The sequence below is a fragment of the Saccoglossus kowalevskii genome, chromosome 1, assembly GCF_978046115.1.
Source record: "Saccoglossus kowalevskii chromosome 1, keSacKowa6.1, whole genome shotgun sequence".
Classification (NCBI taxonomy): Eukaryota; Metazoa; Hemichordata; class Enteropneusta; family Harrimaniidae; genus Saccoglossus; species Saccoglossus kowalevskii.
Window position 1 is genome coordinate 3,499,864 of NC_140641.1, and position 22,871 is coordinate 3,522,734.

At 38.2% G+C, this 22,871-nt stretch overlaps 1 protein-coding gene across 1 annotated transcript in view; it reads right to left on the minus strand.

The window, feature by feature from the left end:
• LOC100369610 (emopamil-binding protein-like) overlaps nucleotides 1-22,871 on the minus strand; it is a 47,601-nt gene that overhangs the window by 13,176 nt on the left and 11,554 nt on the right. Inside the window, exon 2 of the mRNA XM_002733445.4 lies at nucleotides 18,645-18,711. Within this exon, the coding sequence (XP_002733491.1) occupies nucleotides 18,645-18,711 (67 nt within the window). The remainder of the gene's footprint in view (nucleotides 1-18,644; nucleotides 18,712-22,871) is intronic.

The window sequence follows — 22,871 nt, forward strand, 5'->3', positions numbered from 1 at the left end:
CCAACAGGTGACATCACCTCATCCAACTTACTGGTGACATCACCTCATCCAACTGGTGACATCACCTCATCCAACTGGTGACATCACCTCATCCAACTGGTGACATCACCTCATCCAACTGGTGACATCACCTCATCCAACTGGTGACATCACTTCATCCAACTGGTGACATCACCTCATCCAACTGGTGACATCACCTCATCCAACTGGTGACATCACCTCATCCAACTGGTGACATCACCTCATCCAACTGGTGTCATCACCTCATCCAACTGGTGACATCGCTTCATCCAACTGGTGACATCACCTCATCCAACTGGTGACATCACCTCATCCAACTGGTGATATCACCTCATCCAACTGGTGACATCACTTCATCCAACTGGTGACATCACCTCATCCAACTGGTGACATCACTTCATCCAACAGGTGACATCACCTCATCCAACTTACTGGTGAAAATCACCTCATCCAACTTACTGGTGACATCACCTCATCCAACTTACTGGTGACATCACCTCATCCAACTTACTGGTGACATCACCTCATCCAACTTACTGGTGACATCACCTCATCCAACTGGTGACATCAGCTCATCTAACTTACTGGTGACATCACCTCATCCAACTTACTGGTGACATCACGTCATCCAACTGGTGACATCACCTCATCCAACAGGTGACATCACCTCATCCAACTGGTGACATCACCTCATCCAACTTACTGGTGACATCACCTCATCCAACTTACTGGTGACATCACGTCATCCAACTGGTGACATAACGTCATCCAACTGGTGACATCACCTCATCCAACAGGTGACATCACCTCATCCAACTGGTGACATCACCTCATCCAACAGGTGACATCACCTCATCCAACTGGTGACATCACCTCATCCAACAGGTGACAACACCTCATCCAACTGGTGACATCACCTCATCCAATAGGTGACATCACCTCATCCAACTGGTGACATCACCTCATCCAACTTACTGGTGACATCACCTCATCCAACTGGTGACATCACCTCATCCAACTTACTGGTGACATCACCTCATCCAACTTACTGGTGACATCACCTCATCCAACTGGTGACATCACCTCATCCCACTGGTGACATCACCTCATCCAACAGGTGACATCACCTCATCCAACTGGTGACATCACCTCATCCAACTGGTGACATCACCTCATCCAACTGGTGACATCACCTCATCCAACTGGTGACATCACCTCATCCAACTTACTGGTGACATCACCTCATCCAACTGGTGACATCACCTCATCCAACTGGTGACATCACCTCATCCAACAGGTGACATCACCTCATCCAACAGGTGACATCACCTCATCCAACTGGTGACATCACGTCATCCAACTGTTGACATCACCTCATCCAACAGGTGACATCATCTCATCCAACTGGTGACATCACATCATCCAATTGGTGACATCACCTCATCCAACAGGTGACATCACCTCATCCAACTGGTGACATCACCTCATCCAACTGGTGACATCACCTCATCCAACTGGTGACATCACCTCATCCAACTGGTGACATCACCTCATCCAACTGGTGACATCACTTCATCCAACTGGTGACATCACCTCATCCAACTGGTGACATCACCTCATCCAACTGGTGACATCACCTCATCCAACTGGTGACATCACCTCATCCAACTGGTGTCATCACCTCATCCAACTGGTGACATCGCTTCATCCAACTGGTGACATCACCTCATCCAACTGGTGACATCACTTCATCCAACAGGTGACATCACCTCATCCAACTTACTGGTGAAAATCACCTCATCCAACTTACTGGTGACATCACCTCATCCAACTTACTGGTGACATCACCTCATCCAACTTACTGGTGACATCACCTCATCCAACTTACTGGTGACATCACCTCATCCAACTGGTGACATCAGCTCATCTAACTTACTGGTGACATCACCTCATCCAACTTACTGGTGACATCACGTCATCCAACTGGTGACATCACCTCATCCAACAGGTGACATCACCTCATCCAACTGGTGACATCACCTCATCCAACTTACTGGTGACATCACCTCATCCAACTTACTGGTGACATCACGTCATCCAACTGGTGACATAACGTCATCCAACTGGTGACATCACCTCATCCAACAGGTGACATCACCTCATCCAACTGGTGACATCACCTCATCCAACAGGTGACATCACCTCATCCAACTGGTGACATCACCTCATCCAACAGGTGACAACACCTCATCCAACTGGTGACATCACCTCATCCAATAGGTGACATCACCTCATCCAACTGGTGACATCACCTCATCCAACTGGTGACATCACCTCATCCAACTGGTGACATCACCTCATCCAACTTACTGGTGACATCACCTCATCCAACTTACTGGTGACATCACCTCATCCAACTGGTGACATCACTTCATCCAACTGGTGACATCACCTCATCCAACTTACTGGTGACATCACCTCATCCAACTTACTGGTGACATCACCTCATCCAACTGGTGACATCATGTCATCCAACTTACTGGTGACATCATGTCATCCAACTTACTGGTGACATCACGTCATCCAACTTACTGGTGACATCACGTCATCCAACTGGTGACATCACTTCATCCAACAGGTGACATCACCTCATCCAACTTACTGGTGACATCACCTCATCCAACTGGTGACATCACCTCATCCAACTGGTGACATCACCTCATCCAACTTACTGGTGACATCACCTCATCCAACTTACTGGTGACATCACCTCATCCAACTTACTGGTGACATCACCTCATCCAACTGGTGACATCACCTCATCTAACTTACTGGTGACATCACCTCATCCAACTTACTGGTGACATCACCTCATCCAACTGGTGACATCACCTCATCCAACAGGTGACATCACCTCATCCAACTGGTGACATCACCTCATCTAACTTACTGGTGACATCACCTCATCCAACTTACTGCTGACATCACCTCATCCAACTGGTGACATCACCTCATCCAACTGGTGACATCACCTCATTCAACTGGTGACATCACCTCATCCAACAGGTGACATCACCTCATCCAACTGGTGACATCACCTCATCCAACAGGTGACATCACCTCATCCAACAGGTGACATCACCTCATCCAACTGGTGACATCACCTCATCCAACAGGTGACATCACCTCATCCAACTGGTGACATCACCTCGTCCAACAGGTGACATCACCTCGTCCAACTGGTGACATCACCTCATCCAACTGGTGACATCACCTCATCCAACTGGTGACATCACCTCATCCAACTTACTGGTGACATCACCTCATCCAACTTACTGGTGACATCACCTCATCTAACTTACTGGTGACATCACCTCATCCAACTTACTGGTGACATCACCTCATCCAACTGGTGACATCACCTCATCCAACTGGTGACATGTCATCCAACTTACTGGTGACATCACGTCATCCAATTGGTGACATCACTTCATCCAACTGGTGACATCACCTCATCCAACTGGTGACATCACTTCATCCAACTGGTGACATCACTTCATCCAACTGGTGACATCACCTCATCCAACTCAGGGATTTTTTTAAACAAGGGAACAGAGGCGCAGCACCCTCATGCCATGGCCATGCACCCCCTTACTCTGGGGAGCAGATCCTCTGGCAACCATAACATTCTGATTGACCAGCAGGGATCACATGTGGCCACAGTCTTTAACTGTGATCTGTCTGATAGTAATTTTGGCCACAAGGAAGCTATAGAATGCTCCATTTTAACTTAAAATTATCAAAAACTCCACACCCTGGTAGGGAGAATCCTAACTCCCCCACTTGGTGGCATCGCTAAATTATTAGGGTTGTACAAACTAGTTTATTTACCTAATCATACCTACCAGAAAGTCCGTGGAAATAATAAATTCCATTTATTACTTGTTAGGCTTAACTACAGATTACAGCCCCGATCGGAAACTATTAGGAAATATACCCTGTTCACAAAGAACACCTTAGGGTACAGTGTTCTCCACGAGGGGTTTTAGCAGGGCGCAGCACCCTGCATAGGAAGTCGTGCGCCCTGCATAGGTAATCGTGCGCCCTGCATTCACATTTCCCGTCCCGATCAAATACATTGTATTGTTAGTTGAGTATTCAGTGTTCTTCACGAGGGGTTTAAGCGCCCTTCTTTAATTTATTTGCGCCCCTCTTCAATTTGTAGCGCGCACCTATTTATCTTCAGCACCCTCCTTTGTTTTCGGTGACAGGCTGTTTCACAGTCCCGGAAGATTTCCCGACGACGTTATTGAGAGACCTCTTATTAATTGACAGGCGATAAAACAAAGAACTAAGAGACAGATAGTGGCATAGGTGACAACTAGGACAATGGATTTGATGTCCGGGGAAAAACTGGCTGAATAAATAAACAAAAAACAATGAATGGATGCGTGAAGTGATTGTCACAAGCATTGCGTTAATCACGCAAGGGGATAGTCAAAACAAGTTTTCTCATCATTCCTGAATTAGCTGAGATACTTAAAGTGCCTGTGCAATGCCCACCCTCACGTGTCCCATTTTAGATCTGTGTCCCACTGAAATGAGCAGTTATTGATTTTTTTGCTGAAAATGATTACTCGTATCCAAGTAAATTTGGGATATTTCTCGTGTTTTAGCCACGCCCACCTATCCTGAAACGGTCGACTGTTTCCGGATTTCCGACTCTCACCGAAAGTGCACCACCAAATGACAAACATGTGAGAGGAAGTCATACCCCCGAGCCGTAAGAACACTGGTCATTCAGTATAGTTTTAAACGATATACATTTTTCGGTCGGCGTTTTTTTCTTCTTTTTTTTTGTCTATTTTATTTTTTTGAGAGAGAGTTTTTAGTTGTTGTGTTGTGTTGTGGGCAGTTGCAGTGAAACGTATAGTCATAGTGTATGTATTCACACGTTTCTAATCGATCCGAAGGTGCGACATCAGTGGACGAAAGCCACTTAACATAAACCTGGCGCAACACTTTTAAAAGAAATAGATTCCGGACCAGCCCATGATCACCGAGGCGGATTTTAGAAGAGAGAAAGAGACGTTCGGCAAGTGTTTCAAATGAGGTGACTTTTTTTGCGATCGTGATTATCGTTTAGTCCCTGTTCGGTAAAAGGTAGCAATAATTTTGACAGTGACACGAAAACGAAGCGTCGGACAAACAGGAATTACACAGCCCTTACACACTTCTAATTGTTTTCATTTTCGAAGGCTAAAAGTTTCTGAATTGTTTGGTGATTGGTGTTGAATGTCGAATTCACACCTCTGTTCTTTTTTTACCTCCATGCTTGCAGCTTGATCTGCGTAATAACTTATGAAATAAGAATTATTATAGTTATGACAATCACGCCATAGATCACGCTAACTCGAATCCACTCTGAATTTATCTGTATGTGTGTCGATCTTGATTATTTTTGTTATCCAATTAAACGCCGCTTTTAACGCACTTGCCCTCGTCCTGACCCGGCGCGTTCACCTATTTCAACAAAAAGTCAATTTATTTCCACGCGGCTGTCATTTATTTAGTAACTGTGATTTGTCGTTTTTTTTAATTATTTTATAGTGATCACTATAGTCTAATGTTTAGAATGTCAGAAGATGTTCTCTTTTATTTTGATTTTGAAAGTTTTACTCAGACGATCGATGAAATAAAACAGTGTAGTGACGTGCCTAATAACCTGCTAAATAACGAGATAATTCCGCCGTCAAATTCTATTTTGTCCAGCGACAGTGTACAAACGTGCGCCGGTGTCGGTGACGATCACGGTTACCAGCTACACCAGAACGGACATATTTCGCATCTAGCTCAACCCCATGCAACAAAAATTGATACTATGTGTTCATTATGGTCCATTCTTCCTCGACGAACAAGTACATAAGTGACAATTTAGTCAAAGACGCGAAAACTGCACAAGAAATTTGCCTTATTTACACGTATCGGCAATGCAAGCTGCCATGCGACTTCCCCTTCTGACGTCACAAGGGGAATTTCTGTATGCTAATGAGGAGCCTCGTTTTAAAATACACAAAAATAAAGTTGCCATAGACTGAGTTTAAAACACATTTTTTCACTTAAAAAAATAATTCATGCTTAGAAACATAAAAATTTATAATATTTATGTATCAAATGATAATTTTAGGCGTGAAAATAGCAGCCATTTCACAGGCACTTTAAGAACAGGAGAACCAGCAACAATTTATTGGTCCAATTGCTTGTTACTTGCCTTTTATTGGCGAAAAGTAAAAAGAATCATCAAATAAATCACCAAAACAAAACGTACGGTGAACACTGAAACAACATGGATGTCACGGTATCTGATTTGACTTTTGTCCTCAGTACCCACAATGCAATCAACATAATGATTAATTTATTTACAGTCATCGGATTCGATTTTTTATTTTTTTATTTTAAATGGTAATTTTGCTATGTGAAAATATTTTTCTTCTTATTACTTATTTCAACTATTACAAAATGTCAGTGCGATATAAAACTTATGAAAATGAAACTACTTGAATGAAATTTAAAAGAAATGAATGAATGAAAGGCTAGAATTTCACAACTTGTTCCATTACACTTTTACGAAGAATAAAATTGATATTCTTCATTTGTCAAAGTTTATATTTTTTTTACACATCAAGTGGTTTAACTTATTCATAAAAATAATTCAAGAACATTAATATAGTACTTGTACACAGTATTTAATTGATGTAAATATAAAAGTGCTAAGAATTTCCTTTGAAATGTTTGATTAGTATGCTAATTATATGCAAATTAAATATGCTAAGTATATGCAAATTAGCACCCCTCTTTAAATTTTATTTGTGGAGAACACTGGGGTAGCATTCCCTATAGAAACAAGTCATTGAAAATGACACAGTCCCCGTTAAATTATTGAAAGTTCTCTTTGTGCTCGTCATATTAAAGCGGAGGGGTTGTCGCGAGCATGTCCTTGAAACTTAAGTTCCAAGTGGCGTATACAACAGATTGTTTATTTACATCAAAACACATGTTCCGTGTCGTAGCAATATGGCCAAAAATAAAAACAGTTGTTATTCGGCCATCTTTGATATGATTATGAAACACACTGATATGTATGATGTATGTGTCAAATACGAATGAAAATGGTACATAAATTGTGGAAATATAGTAGTAAGGCCAAAAAGTCAGATGGCTGTCAATCGGTCATCCCTGACCAGATTTTGAAACAAATTGTCATGGATATGCATCCTAACATGTATAAAGTACATGTACAATGTATGTGCCAAATTTGAATGAAAACTGACAGAGCACGTCCAAGATACCGCATAAAAAAAAACAAGATGCCTGCCAGTCGACCATCTTTGATCCAATTGCAAAATAAATCGTCATGGACATGTATCCTAACATTTATAATCTATGTACCAAGTTTGAATGACAACTGACAAAGCATGTCCAAAATACAACATTTTCAAAAAACAAGATGGCTACCAGTCGGCCATTTTGAATCAAATCACTAAACCTCTGCATGTGCATATGTCCCACATAAGGTACTAGGCACATGCAAAGAATGAACGGAATCGGTCTACAGGATTCTGAAATATGACTCTAGACAGACTGACACACGAACGGATGGACAGACGGACACACGAACGGATGGACAGACGGACACACGGACGGACGGACAGACAGACACTCAGGAACTCAAGGACGGTCGGAGACATGTATTCTAACATGTATGATCTATGTACTAAATTTGAATGTAAACTGACAAAGCATGTCCAAAATACAACATTTTCAAAAAACAAGATGGCTGTCAGTCGGCCATCTTTGATCCAATTGTGAAATAAATCGTCATGGACATGTATCCTAATATGTATAATCTATGTATTAAGTTTGAATAAAAACTGACAAAGCATGTCCAAAATACAACATTTTCAAAAAACAAGATGGCTACCAGTCGGCCATCTTTGATCCAATTGTGAAATAAATTGTCATGGACATGTATCTTAACATGTATAATCTATGTACCAAGTTTGAATGAAAACTGACAAAGCATGTCCAAAAAAAAAACATTGTCAAAAAACAAGATGGCTGCCAGTCGGCCATCTTTGATCCAATTGTGAAATAAATCGTCATGGACATGTATTCTAACATATATAATCTATGTACCAAGTTTGAATAAAAACTGACAAAGCATGTCCAAAATACAACATTTTCAAAAAACAAGATGGCTACCAGTCGGCCATCTTTGATCCAATTGTGAAATAAATTGTCATGGACATGTATCTTAACATGTATAATCTATGTACCAAGTTTGAATGAAAACTGACAAAGCATGTCCAAAAAAAAAACATTGTCAAAAAACAAGATGGCTGCCAGTCGGCCATCTTTGATCCAATTGTGAAATAAATCGTCATGGACATGTATTCTAACATATATAATCTATGTACCAAGTTTGAATGGAAACTGACAAAGCAAGTCCAAACTATTTCAAAAAACAAGATGGCTGCCAGTCGGCCATTTTGAATCAAATCGCTAAACTACTGCATGTGCATATGTCCCACATAAAGTACTAGGCACATGCAAAGAATGAACAGAATCGGTCCAAGGGATTCTGAGATATGACTCCGGACGGACGCACAGACGCACGGACGGAGACCAAATTACAAGTCCCCGTTTTCGAACATCGTCCAAACGGGGACTAAAAAGGCCTCTCCTAAGGGGTCACCCTCAGGATGCTCACGCTCGTGAGATCTGATCCGATTATTCTCACAAACGTTTCCGCTGCACCAATGCCCCCGGAAGCTTGTGGGGAGGTAGGCGGGTTCCACAGACTTTCTGGTAGGTATGATTAGGTAAACAAACGGGTTTGTACAACCCGAATAGTTTACTACATCACCTACCAGAAAGTCTGTGGAAATGATAAATTCCATTTATTACTCGTTAGGCAGAGTAGCACGCTCACTGGAGATGGGGAATCTCTGACGGCTGAAATGTATATTTTTCGACACAAAAAAGAAAGGTCAAAAAACTGAGATCAATCTAAAACTACTCACTAACAAAGAGTCTTGTCCCAGGATAAAACTATTTAGGCGACTCTTCAGGGACCGGGTGCCTCGAAAGTAGACCCCCCAATATGGGGAGGCTTACTAAAGCCGGTCGACTGAACAATAAAATAGGGCCCCAACAATTTTAATGCATCAAAACAGTGTATTGCTGGGGTTCGATAGCGCCGAACGAAACCGGCAGCATTAAGCAAAGGAGGCTGGTTTCGACTGAAGACACTATCGTGCTAACTCTTTCGCGCGTAGGGTCCCTAGGTGGTGCGGGCTGGGTCAACGAACACTGTCTGACCAGTCACCACTGGACCCAACCTGTAGAGACCCTCCTGCAGTGCTTGGAGGTCTTTCAGCTAATAGTTAATGAAGACATACTGAGATCTCCAGAACTCTGCTCGAAGCACCTGCTCGAGCTCGGCCCCAGACATCAAAGCCAATGAGTTAGCTACCCCGCACACCTTGTGTGCCTTCAACTGGTGGCGTTCCAAACAAACCGATGAAGAAGCAGTTAAATTATATGCTTCCACAACTGTATCAACAATCCACTGCGAAATGGTGATATTCGAAACAGGGTGGCTGCTTGCCCCACCCATAACAGACAAACATGCGCTTCTCACTGCCTCTAAACACCTTGGTGCGGTCGCAGCACCAGCTCAGAGCTCGGACCGGGCATAGAATCCGTCCCTGAAGGTCCTCCTTGCCCACTATGTACTCTCACCTCTCTTTCCACCTCAAAATCCGCCCGGCACATTCTTATTTTAGACGGTATGTTTATTTTTTTTCAGAATCAGGCAAAAGTTTGCGACCCTGAACGTAAAATAAAAAAAAAAAAGACTAACGCACCACTTCCCAACGCCGACAACACAGTTGAAATGTACTGACAAGTCTGAATGCAAATGTGATTGCCCGTCGGACAACTGAAATAATAAGGCCATTGTCTTTGTGGTTTACTCCAGTCACATCAAATTTGCATTCCCAAAGTGCTACATTGTAAAGGAAAATAGTTGATACAAATTGTTTTTCACTGCGTAGATAATTGCGTACAAGGTAGTCCATATATGCAACCATTTAGAAGCAAGTAATATTCACATCAAGTATGCTACCGGCTACAACAAGAGTTTTATTACACAGAATTAAATCTTAAAAAAGCTCAAAATAAAGATAATGTAAAAGTGTTCTTACTTTCTGACAATATTAAGTAGGTTCAGTGATATGTAATAACAAATGCTTGAAAAATTGAAAAATCTGCAAAACGAAATGGCTGCCATTTTAACACACTGTAGTTCTAAAATTGTAGCCCACAATTCGAGCATAACAAATTATGTATGTATTTCGTTTAAATTTTCAATAAAAAATATTGATTTCATGCAATTATTCAAGGCAATCCAATTTTACAAATATAAACGAAATCTTAAACTAAAGCATATGTTGTATTTTCTACAAAATAATTTTTAGTTGGACGAATACACCAGCTGGGAAGTGAGCGATAGGGGACAGTTAACCTGACGGGGTTCACCAAAGAAGAACGATCAAACTCGTAGCTGTGTGGCTTGAAGACGTTTCGTGATTCTGTTAAAGTTAAGGAAATAATAAATGAGTAAACCGAACAAATTTTGTTTTGTTTTATTTTTTTTATTATACTGAACTTTTTATTCCCAATTTGTGGGACAAGTAATTTTCTGTACAGGACAAGTGAAATTTAAAATTTACTTGCCCTGTCGCAAGTGACATATTGAAAATATTCTCGAGCCCTGTATTAGAACTGAATGATAGAGCTTTTATAATACTAATTTAAAAACACACTTCAAACACAAAGATTGCAGTGTTTGAAGATGTAGATTCTCAGGAGGCAACAATACTGTTGACTTCTCTCTCCACTGGACACCAACTAACTATTTAAGTTGATTTGCATACAAAACAGAGCTTGCAACATGATAGCTGTATTTAAATAATACAGTAGTCACACAATGAATATAACAAGATATGAAATGTCACAGTCCCCGTTATTTGATTATAAAGTAGTACAAGGAACATCTGCAAACAGGTGAATGAATATGTAATCTATGTGGGTACAACTCATCATAAAGTGATTTCCCATAATCTAGTTTTGTACTGACAACTAAAAACTTCCACTGACCCATGTTCAGAATCTCAGAGTACACAAGTGCAACAAAACTATTTGTCATACATGTATCCTTGCTCAAGAAACTGCATTCATAAATCTGAGTGAACCTTGATGTACATGACTTCTTTGTTAATCAGGTTAGTATATTACCAGGACCTGGGTTTGTTTCAACATCACCACTTGGCATCAGAATCATTCTCATGTTGTCAAATACAATTTTTATTAACACAGTAAGGTTTATTATTTAAAATGTATTCATTGTACATAGAACAACATCTGTTAATTTAAACAATTGCAAAAGCTATGTTTTCAGAGCAAGTAAATAATAATTAAGAAAGCCAGTAGCGATAAAGGTTGGTCTGCTCATAACCTTCAATGGAGAAGTAACAATAATTGTTTGAAGTCTTTTTAGTGCAGTGATATTATTGTATTTCAATCATTATTAATGGGTATAAAATACTGTAAACCATTTAATTTTCACTTCTAGATAATTTCAGGATTAAATGAAGTTTGTGTACAACATTTCAATGACACTCCATGTTGTAGGAACCCAGAAAAAATTGCCTTGTGAAATCGAAGCAGTTCACAGCACCACTGTAGAAAAAAATAGTTTAAAATGAGTATAGTCAAAGATATACACATGTGGGTTCATTAAGCGATAACCCCAATATGCACGAGCCGCAGGCGAGTGCATATATGGAGTGAATTGTGCAATATCTCGTGGTATACCCGCCTTCGGCGGGGGTTATTGCTATTATATTATACCAGTATATTGACAATTCGATAAAACTTGTAAAAAAAGGGTTTACTTTCATCTACTAAAAGATCATGATTATGGCCCTTGAACATGAATATTTATAAGAATAGTATGTAGTTGTACGCTGAATGCATACAGAAATTACATGCGCAACACAGTTCAAATTGAATACAAACTAATTTTTATTCCACATGAAAAAAAACCATATCCACGTTGAATAGAGCAGCGTAAACACACAAATTAGCATAACAAAGGATGACCTTTCTGACCTTTTACTGACGCACAACGCGATTTGAAATACAGGGTCGTGTACAGTTTGGATCATTTAAACAACGGATTTTCCACGTTTTCATTCCGGTTTTTGTACAATTTGGACTGTAATTTGCCCATTGAAAGTACAGTTGTGAAATAAACCGGTTTTGTGACTCATCATACTACTTGTAACTGTGGATATTTGACATTCAGTGGTACGCGGTGTATCATGTACGGCGACCGGCACAGCGACCTCAGTTCCAACATCTGACCTGGATACCTTTGGTATAACCAAAGTTTTGTGACAGTATGACTGACAAGTTTTGTCGTTGTTCTGGGGTAAGTTTGATGGTGTAAGATCGGATTTTCGCATCGTTTTTGTGACACGTACATGATATGCCTTGTCTCAACTCCGGCCGAAAGACTTTGCACGCCGTCGCTCTAATACAGTGGTTGGTGTACACTCGGCACAAATCTGTAGCTTTCGAAATTACCTTCATCATCTCCTGTAATTATTTACCCATAGTGAAGAATTACAATACCATATATCGTCGTCGAATCCTGTGTTGTCCCGTGTTTTTTGAAACAGATGGCAATTACCCGGGTGCACAGTCAGCTGGCGCACACGTGATAATAAAATAAATTTGATATTTACTATATGGGGGCCGCCATCTTGAATGACGCATAAAACTAAATAAGAGTGTGCGCCAGCTGACTGTGCCCAGGTGCACTGCAATTTTGTCAGCTGCCGCTACCGGACACCGGTTGTTATTGGTGGCATACATTTTTGCCTGTGACTCATAGTTTTTTTGCATTTTTATGTCATTAAATCCCTCAATTATATCTTGTACTTAAAGATCATGTTTTCTTTGTTGGAAGTTGGCAATCCATCTCAAAGTAACAACACTGAGAACATAGCGTTCTGGCGTTCGTGTAGGCACCTCACGGAGTTAAGAGACGGTGGTTTAGGTTTGTGCGGCAAACGACAATCACCCAACGACCAACGCTCACAACTTGGATCCCACCATTAACAAAAAGCAATATTATAGTTTTCAGATGTTTTTAATTCAGTATTTTTTTCAATACTCTTCTAAAATTCAACCACTATATTTCCCTAAAAATCAAATAATACCGGTTTTATGTATTTCCGTATTAAACCTGTAGTCAAATCATGTTCCAGGGCCACTTGGTTTAGCCGTGCATTATCAGCCAATATACCATGGATTGCATATGCACATTTTGTGTTTGGACCAATCAAATCAATGGATTAACACCATCAATATACTGGTATAATATAATAAGACATTAGCGCGTAACAAAGTTACGGTGAAGGAAAGAGTGGTATAAACAAGGGGGGGTAAAAGACCAGGAGGGGTGGTAAAAGAAAAGTTATATAACATTTTATTATTTAATAATTTATTAAAATACATAAGTTTGTCCAACTCCCTGTGGTCACACTCAGAGAAGAGTGAAAGGCCTTGTTGGAATTGAATCCCCCAAAAAAATTCACATAATGTAATATGCATTATTTTTTTTATAATTTTGTTGATAACGAAAAGTAAAGTATGTTCTAAAAAAAGTTTTGAATAAATACAAACACGAATACATTGCTTAGTGGTTAGTATCGGTAGCAAATGATCACGGTAGCACAATCTGGTCATTCTGTGTTTCGCAAGTGAATAACTTACTTGTTTTCGAAGTATTGCAATTGTTGATTATTATTCAGTAATGATTATAATAATGCACAAAATTTAATTCGTTGAATTTTTATAAATTGGAAGTAATATTCAACTTAGTTTCATTACAAACGAATGATTTCGGTCGAATGTAAATGCTCGATGAGATACGATATCCGCCATGTTTTTATTTAAACGTGGCTCATTTAAATATGTTAATGCCGGTTTAGTGACCACGTGGTGAACACAACGCGGTAGTAGATTTACTGATGTTCTAGCAAGATCTTTATGCTTTGATTTCGACGGGGAAAATGACATGATTTTTTTTTTTTAAATCAAAAAATTTGTTGTTTTTAAAAAATAAACTTAGCATTCAAAGAATAATTAAACATTGTTCACAGAAATAACAGCTCATTGTCGAAACAAAGCTTACCCATTCGGGCTATTCACAATAGGTGTCAATGACTACAGTAAAATATAAATTAGACTATTTTAGGCGCCAAGAGTGAATGAAATATCAAAAATATTAAAAAAAAAAAAAAAAAAAAAAACTGCCGAAATAACGCTTTCATGGTCTGTTGCAAACTACTCGACCGACCATCCATACACGTGTTGTCACTGTACATTCGCCATGTTGAATCGCACGAGATCGGCAACAGTTTAATGCTCACAACATGAATCAAAGAAAGCTTAGAAAGAACTCCCATGTGCTGAGAGTATTGGAGACACATTAAATATAATTCGAAATTACTTAGCTGAAAACTAATTATGCAAATCAGAAAATTAATATGACCAGATTTGAGTGTAAAACTAATGAGGTCTGCGCAATGTAACAGAAAATCTATGTCTCCAAGTTTAATTGAAATGTGATTAGAACCAAAAAATTATGAATTATTATGCTTATTAGGGAATTAATATGAACAGATTTTTACCCCAAACTAATTAGGTTTGTACATTGTCCTAGAGCATCTTTGTACTAAGTTTCATTGAAATGGAATAATTAGCACCGTGAAAACTCCAAAATTTCGACCCCTCTAAAAATTTGACCGCCTATTTATTTGCCGGGTTTCGGTGTTTTATTTACCTCCAAATTTTCGACTCCACTAAAAATTGCCGACTCATTCTTATTCGAAAATTGCAACCAGTTTTAGTTTTCCCCCAAACGAAAAAAAAACCGATGTGAGCGTTCAAACGGGACCTTCCTCAAAGGCATGAATCCGGGTTTCTGATTGACTGAGAGATTTTTATTTTATTGGTAACGAAAATATATTCTAAATAAACGAAGTTTCAAATAAAAACGAACACAAAAATCTCGGCATGCTGCGTTTCTGAATTGTTGATTATTACTGTACTCAGTAGTGATTATAATAATGTACACAAAATAAATTTGTTGAATGGTTATGAAATACAAATAAAAGTCAACTTAGTTTCATCGTAAGCGAATGATTCCGGTCTCGTATAAACGTTTGATGCTGTAGGATATCCGCCATGTTCTCTTAGGTCAAATAGGTCAAATCGCTAATTAACCAATCAAAAAGCTGGATGATGCCAACGTGTTCAAATTACCATAGCTTATTTAAATATGTTAATGTTATTGAACGCAATGCGGAAGAGATTGATGTTGTAGTACGATATTTTGGCTTGGATTTTGATGCGAAAACGGCATGATTTTTTTTAAATAAAAAAATTAGTTGTTTTTAAAAAATAAACTGGTCATCTGAAGAATAATTTAACATTGTTCACAGTGATAACAGCTCATTCTCGAAAGGAAGCTTACCCGCTCACGCTAGTCACGATAAAAATCATACACGTGTACTCTTGAATAGACAGACGTCAATGACTACGGTAAAACTTAGACTCTATTTTAGCCGGCAGGATTGATTGAAATGTCCGAAAAATGACGCCAAAATACACCTTAAAAGTCCCATTTTATTTTCTTAAATCCCATTTTATTTTTTAATCCAAGGGCGAATTTACGGCAGAATTTGGGACACGTGAGCTTTGATTCTAACCGGATACATTGCACTGGGTCGAGGAGATCGTTTGCTAAACTTCCATGTATCTTTTGTCCAATGGGTACCTGTACTTCGAACATTCGCAAGTTTTCCTAGGTAGTGCGAGACAGCTTTGTCTTTTGACCTATTAGTTTTGTGCTGACCTCTTCTCCGCGTCTTGATGTTTTGTTTTGCTTGTCATAATACTCACTGATTGATGACTTTGTTTAGATTTTGAGTTACAACTCGGCCACGACCTTTGCTTTTACCGTGAAACATGAGGAAGTTTACGTCAATTGACGGACATTGCATTTTTTAAAAACTAATGAAGCACACTGTCTATCATACCCATTTTTTTTTGCTGATTTCTATTCTGAAAAATTCGACCGTCCGAAAATGCACCTTAATTTTGACTCTAAAAACACGTCACATTTCTAACACCAATTATTTAAAACCGGTCGAAATTTTGGAGTTTTTACGGTACTTTAGATATCAGTGTGAAAGCTTAAAATTGGTTAATTATGCAAATTAGGTAATTAATATGTACAGATTTTAACCCACAATTATTCAGGTCTGTCTATTGTCCTACAGCATCCATGTACATTCATTGATATGTGATGTATAGTACCTGAGATATCAGTGTGAAAGTTGGTTAATTATGCAAATTAGGTGATTAATATGCACAAATATTTACCGGAAACTAATTGGATCTGCATAATTCTAGATTCATTGAAATGTGATGATTAGTACTTTAGATATCAGTAGAAAAGCTGAAAATTAATTATGCAAATTAGGTAATTAATATGCACAATTATTTACCCTAAAACTAATCAGGTCTCTGCATAGTCCTAAAGGATCTATGTACCAAGTTTCATTGAAATGCGATGATTAGTACTTGAGATACCCGTGGAAAAGCTGAAAATTAACTAATTATGTAAATTAGGTGATTAATATGCAAAAATATTTATCGAAAACAATCAATCTCTGCATAGTCCTTGAGTATGTAAGTACCAAGTTTCATTGAAATGTAATGCTAACTACTTATATCAAATGCTGAAAATTAATTAATTATGCAAATTAGGTAATTAATATGTACTGATATTACCATAAAAACTATCAGGTCTGTGCAGTGTCGTATGACATCTATGTACCAAGTTTCATTGAAATGTGATTAGTACTTGAGATATCAGTGGAAAAACCGAAAATTGACTAATCATTATGCAAATTAGGTAATTAGTATCCACGGATTATTACCAAAAACTAATCAAAACCTAGCATTAGTTCAGAGCATCTATGTACCAAGTTTCATCAAAATCCAATGAGTGGTTGTTTAGATATCAGTGGAACAGTCATGGAACCACTAAAAAATAGCTAATTATCATGCAAATTAGGTAATTAATATGCACGGATTTTTACCAAAAATTAATCAAATCTGCGCATATGTTCAGAGCATCTATGTACCAAGTTTCATCTAAATCCAATGATTGGTTCTTTAGATATCAGTGGAACAGTCATAGAACAGCTAAAAATTAGCTAATTATCATGCAAATTAGGTAATTAACGAGCATGGATTTTTACCAAAACCTAATCAAATCTGCGCATTGGCCCAGAGCATCTATGTACCAAGTTTCATCAAAAACCGATGTATGGTTCTTGAGATAGCAGTGGAACAGTCGGACACACAAACACACACACATACACATACACATACACACATACAGACACACTAACTGCAAAGACTCCCATTTTGTGCTTCGCACATGGGAGTCAAAAATATGAATATAATCATAGGCAACCTACTATTATATAATGAATAAACTGATCGACACAAGGACATTCTTTCCCCCCAGAGTTGTGGATATTTGGAAATCGCAACACAAGCAAAAACCGGATAACGATTTACTTGAAAACTATGTCCCCAAGAATTAATCGTTCGTGTACAATAATTTGACAGGGTATACAATTTACGAACTAGTTTCGTAGATTGGAGACAATTGTTTGCTTTTTTGGCTTTTCACAAGTGGCCTTCCTGATCCGCACTATCCGCCTTAACAAAAGTATGGGTACGCGTAGCCCCAATTGGGGTATCGATTCACACAACGGAAGGCATTGGACGTGACCGCTCCGAAACCAGAACCTGGAAACTTGAACCAAGCTGTTTGTCCTTTTCTCTCGAAGGGTACCAATCACCCTCCTCTATCGCCCTCTGAGCCCCCTCCATAGCTTGGGTCACACGAGCCGCCCAGTGGAGTTGGCAAGCACGCTTAGTCTCCACACTGGCAGTGGGAGAGGGGAGCACCGAGTCTCTAGGCCGTCACTGCCCCGTACACAAGCTGCGACCTTAACTGCATATTAGTAAGAGACAGCCGGACTCCGGTTGGTTGGGTATCCTGTGACTGCCCCGACAAAGTGGGGACGAGAAATGAAGCACTGGCCCCCCATCCCTCCTGTTGGGAAAGTGGTAGCTGCACCCAGTAAGAGGGTTGCATACCACCCTGTACAGGGGTACCAACACTGTCATCTCCCCTCGCAGATTCATAAGTGGGGGCACTCTGCCTGGTCAGACATCACCTCATCCAACCGGTGACATCACCTCATTCAATTTGTGACAGTTATTACTTATTTTTACCAACATATTTATCCAGGAAAATGTCAAAACTTATTTGCCTGAGCAATTGTAATACTATGTTTGATATGATATGATATGCCCATGCCAACTGTGAAGTAACTTACGTATCACAGCAATGGTATTATCACTCTTCAAGGTACCAGTATAAACCAAGTATAAATACGAAGCTTCCTGCAATTGAATAGAAAATATGTAAATATTAAAAGCTGTCACATTTTGTTGTAGAAGCAACGCTAATCACAATACATTGAAGAGCTTTCTTTTCTTTCAAAATTAGTAAGTATATTAGGCTAATATGTTTTTTGAAACATAATATATATATACCAGATTCTGCCGTAAATTCGCCCATCAGAAAAATCGCCCTGGGCGATTTCACGGCTGGTGGGCGCTTATTTGGGGTTCAAAATTTCAAAAAATAATTTCGATTTCTTATTAAAAAATCCACCCAAGACGACTTTCAACGCCAGCAGTTGGACCACCCAAGACAAAAGAAATTATTGCAGAATTAAAAATAACTAATAATTATTGCCGAGTTAAAAAGTAGACCGCCTGAAATTTCATTACAATGTCACCCAGTGTAATTTTTCAAAAACAGTGTACATTTGTTTTTATTTTATTGGTAACGAAAGTATATTATAAATTAAGTTTCAAATAAAAACGAACACAACTGCATCGCGTAGTACTAGCAAACGATCACAGATGCTCAGTCCGGACATGCTGCGTTTCACAATTGTTGATTATTACTCAGTAGTGATTATAATAATGCACAAAAAATAAATTCATTAATTGTTATGAAATGCAAATAAATTCAACTTAGTTTCATCGTAAGCAAATGACTCTGGTCGCATATAAACGCTTGATGCTGTAGGGTATCCAGCATGTCCTTTCTTGCATGAGTTAACCTAATAGGTCAAATCGCAAATTAACCAATCAAAATACTGGATGATGTGTTCAAATTACCTTAGCTCATTTAAATATGTTAATGTTATTGAACGCAACACGGAAGAGATTTGCCAATGTTGTAGTACAAACTTTTGGCTTTGATTTTGATGGGAAAATGGCATGATTTTTTTTTTCAAATCCAAAAATAGTTGTTTTCAAAAGATAAACTGAGCATTAGAAGAATAATATAACATTGTTTACATTGTCGAAACTAAGCTTACCCATTCACGCTAGTCACAATAAACATACTGAAGAAACATTTAATTTCGAGTGTGTTTAATTTCGCAGTTTTGAGCTGTCCAAGGATTTCACAGTGTTTAAATTTTGAAAAATACAAGACATGAAATGTCACAGCCCTCGTTAATTGATTATAAAATACAGGTAGTACAAGAAACATCTGCAAACAGGTAAATAAATATGTACTCTTTGTGGGTACAACTCATCATCAAGCGATTTCCCATAATCTAGTTTTGTACTGACAACTAAAAACTTCCACTGACCCATGTTCAGAATCTCAGAGTACACAAGTGCAACAAAACTATTTGTCATACATGTATACATGCTCAAGAAACTGCATTCATAAATCTGAGTGAACCTTGATGTACATGACTTCCTTGTTAATCAGGTCTTAGTATATTACCAGGACCTGGGTTTGTTTCAACATCACCACTGGGCATCAGAATCATTCTCATGTTGTCAAATACAATTTGTTATTAATACAGTAAGGTTTATTATATAAAATGTATTCATTGTACATAGAACAACATCTGTTAATTTAAACAATTGTAAAAGCTATGTTTTCAGAGCAAGTACATGTAATAATTAAGAAAGCCAGTAGTGATAAAGGTTGGTCTGCTCATAACCTTCAATGGAGAAGTAACAATAATTGTTCGAAGTCTTTTTAGTGCAGTGATATTATTGCATTTCAATCATTATTAATGGGTATAAAATACTGTAAACCATTTAATTTTCACTTCTAGATATATTCAGGATTTTATGAAATTTGTGTACAACATTTCAATAAAGTCCCTGACACTCCATGTTGTAGAAACCCAGAAAAAATTGCCTTGCGAAATTGAAGCAGTTCACAGCACCACTGTAAAAAAAAAAAAAAGTTTAAAATGAGTGTTGTCCAAGATATACACATGTGGGTTCATAAGATATATGAACCAATCTGAGTGGTTCTAGAGATTAGTATCACAAGATTTTACTCTCCGTGATTCAATATCAGCCCTATGTATAACGCTGTGTTGATCAGGCGAACTAATTGACAATGGCCCTACAGGTATCACTATGCAATCACAGTAGTTTTGTATTCTTCTTGCATTTCGACCATGGAAAAATATTTGTTTTTGAGAGTGGCCGAGTTATTAGAAGAAAAACAGAAACTATTTTTTTAGTATAAATTCTAGTAACTGAAATGCAGGATTGAAAAAGAACAAGACAATACGCAAGATTGATAAACCTTCAGCGAGCACTCCTGAAATTTAAGATCATTGGTACCATGTTTTTGGATACATTCAATGACCTGATACATAAAACCACATTTTTTATTGCTCAATCACTTGACCCTGTATGGCACAAGATCGCAAGCTTCTATCATAAAATTGGGTTATTTATTTGATGCAATGAAACATGCATTCACAGCAGACGGAAATTCGTTTGAGATGTTCCTGGATTTTTGTATTCAGTTTTCCATTTCAACCACCATCATCACTTAGTAAGCTGAGATCGCACATTGGGATACTGACTGTGCATAAATGTGCAGTGTAGTGCCACCAGAAGACCGATTGTTTGAGAATATTTTGATCCATTACGCCATTTCAAATATTATATTAATTCACAGAAAACAAAATAAAGATTTACAATAACATACAAGTTTTCCCACAAATGATGATTGTATGGCAATTACATGCCTTTGCCAGTTTTACTTTGGAAGAAGTTGGAAACATAACATGGCTACATCTTTTTTTTTGAATTTTAATCAAGCATGATTTTTAAATTTTTACAAATGTCTATTTCAGAAACAAAAACAATAAATGTGTAGGTAGGCATTTTAGCAATTGCACAATTAATATTGGATGAAAACGTCATTACCGATATAAATCATTCTGTTCAAACAATTAAAAATAAGATCACATTTAATTTAGTCAGTTTTCATAATGAAATACATAATAACATGTATTTATAAATTTGAATAAGGTTCAACGGCCTTTTCATTTAGTGCCAGTTTATACACCATAAAACCTCTGGTTTAGGTGTCACACTCAGAGAAGAGTGAAAGGCCTTTGGTTCATAGGCACCGCGAAATGTTGGAATTGAATCCCCCCAAAAAATCACACAATGTAATATGCATTATTTTTTTTATAATTTTGTTGATAACGAAAAGTAAAGTATGTTCTAAAAGAAGTTTTGAATAAATACAAACACAAATACATTGCTTAGTGGTTAGTACCGGTAGCAAATGATCACGGTAGCACAATCTGGTCATTCTGTGTTTCGCAAGTGAATAACTTACTTGTTTTCGAAGTATTGCAATTGTTGATTATTATTCAGTAATGATTATAATAACGCACAAAAAATTAATTCGTTGAATTTTTATGAATTTGAAGTAATATTCAACTTAGTTTCATCGTAAACGAATGATTTCGGTTGAATGTGAATGCTCGATACGATACAATATCCGCCATGTTTCCATTTACACGTGGCTCATTTAAATATGTTAATGTGGTTCAGTGACCTCGTGGTGAACGCAACGTGATACTGTAGAGATTCACCGATGTTGTAGCAAAATCTTTATGCTATTTTGACTGGGAAAACGTCATGATTTTTTTTTTAATCCAAAAATTAGTTGTTTAAAAAAAAAACGAGCATTCAAAGAATAATTAAACATTGTTCACAGAAATAACAGCTCATTGTCGAAACGAAGCTTACCCATTCAGGCTATTCACAATAAACATCATACTCTTGGATACTGTAAAGGGGGTAATTATTCACTGGGTTTTAATTTAGCTTATTTTGCTGACTGGAAAAATGCGCTAAATTAAAACACAGTGAATATGTAAAATTTAGCATAGAACACATTATCTAAATGACAAAACTGTGAATTTAAAACCTACTGACTATGCCTGAAATGGTAAATCAGTGAAATTTAAACCCAGTGAAAATTAGTCATTTTACAGTAGGTGTCGATGACTACGGTAAAATATAAATTAGACTCTTTTAGGCGTCAGGAGTGAATGAAATATTCAAAATATTAAAAAGAAAACTGCCGAAAAAACGTCGGGCGATTTCATGGTCCGTTGCAGACTACTCGACCGACCGTCCATACACGTGTTGTCACTGTACATCCGCCATGTTGAATCGCAGGAGATCGGCAAAATCTTCAT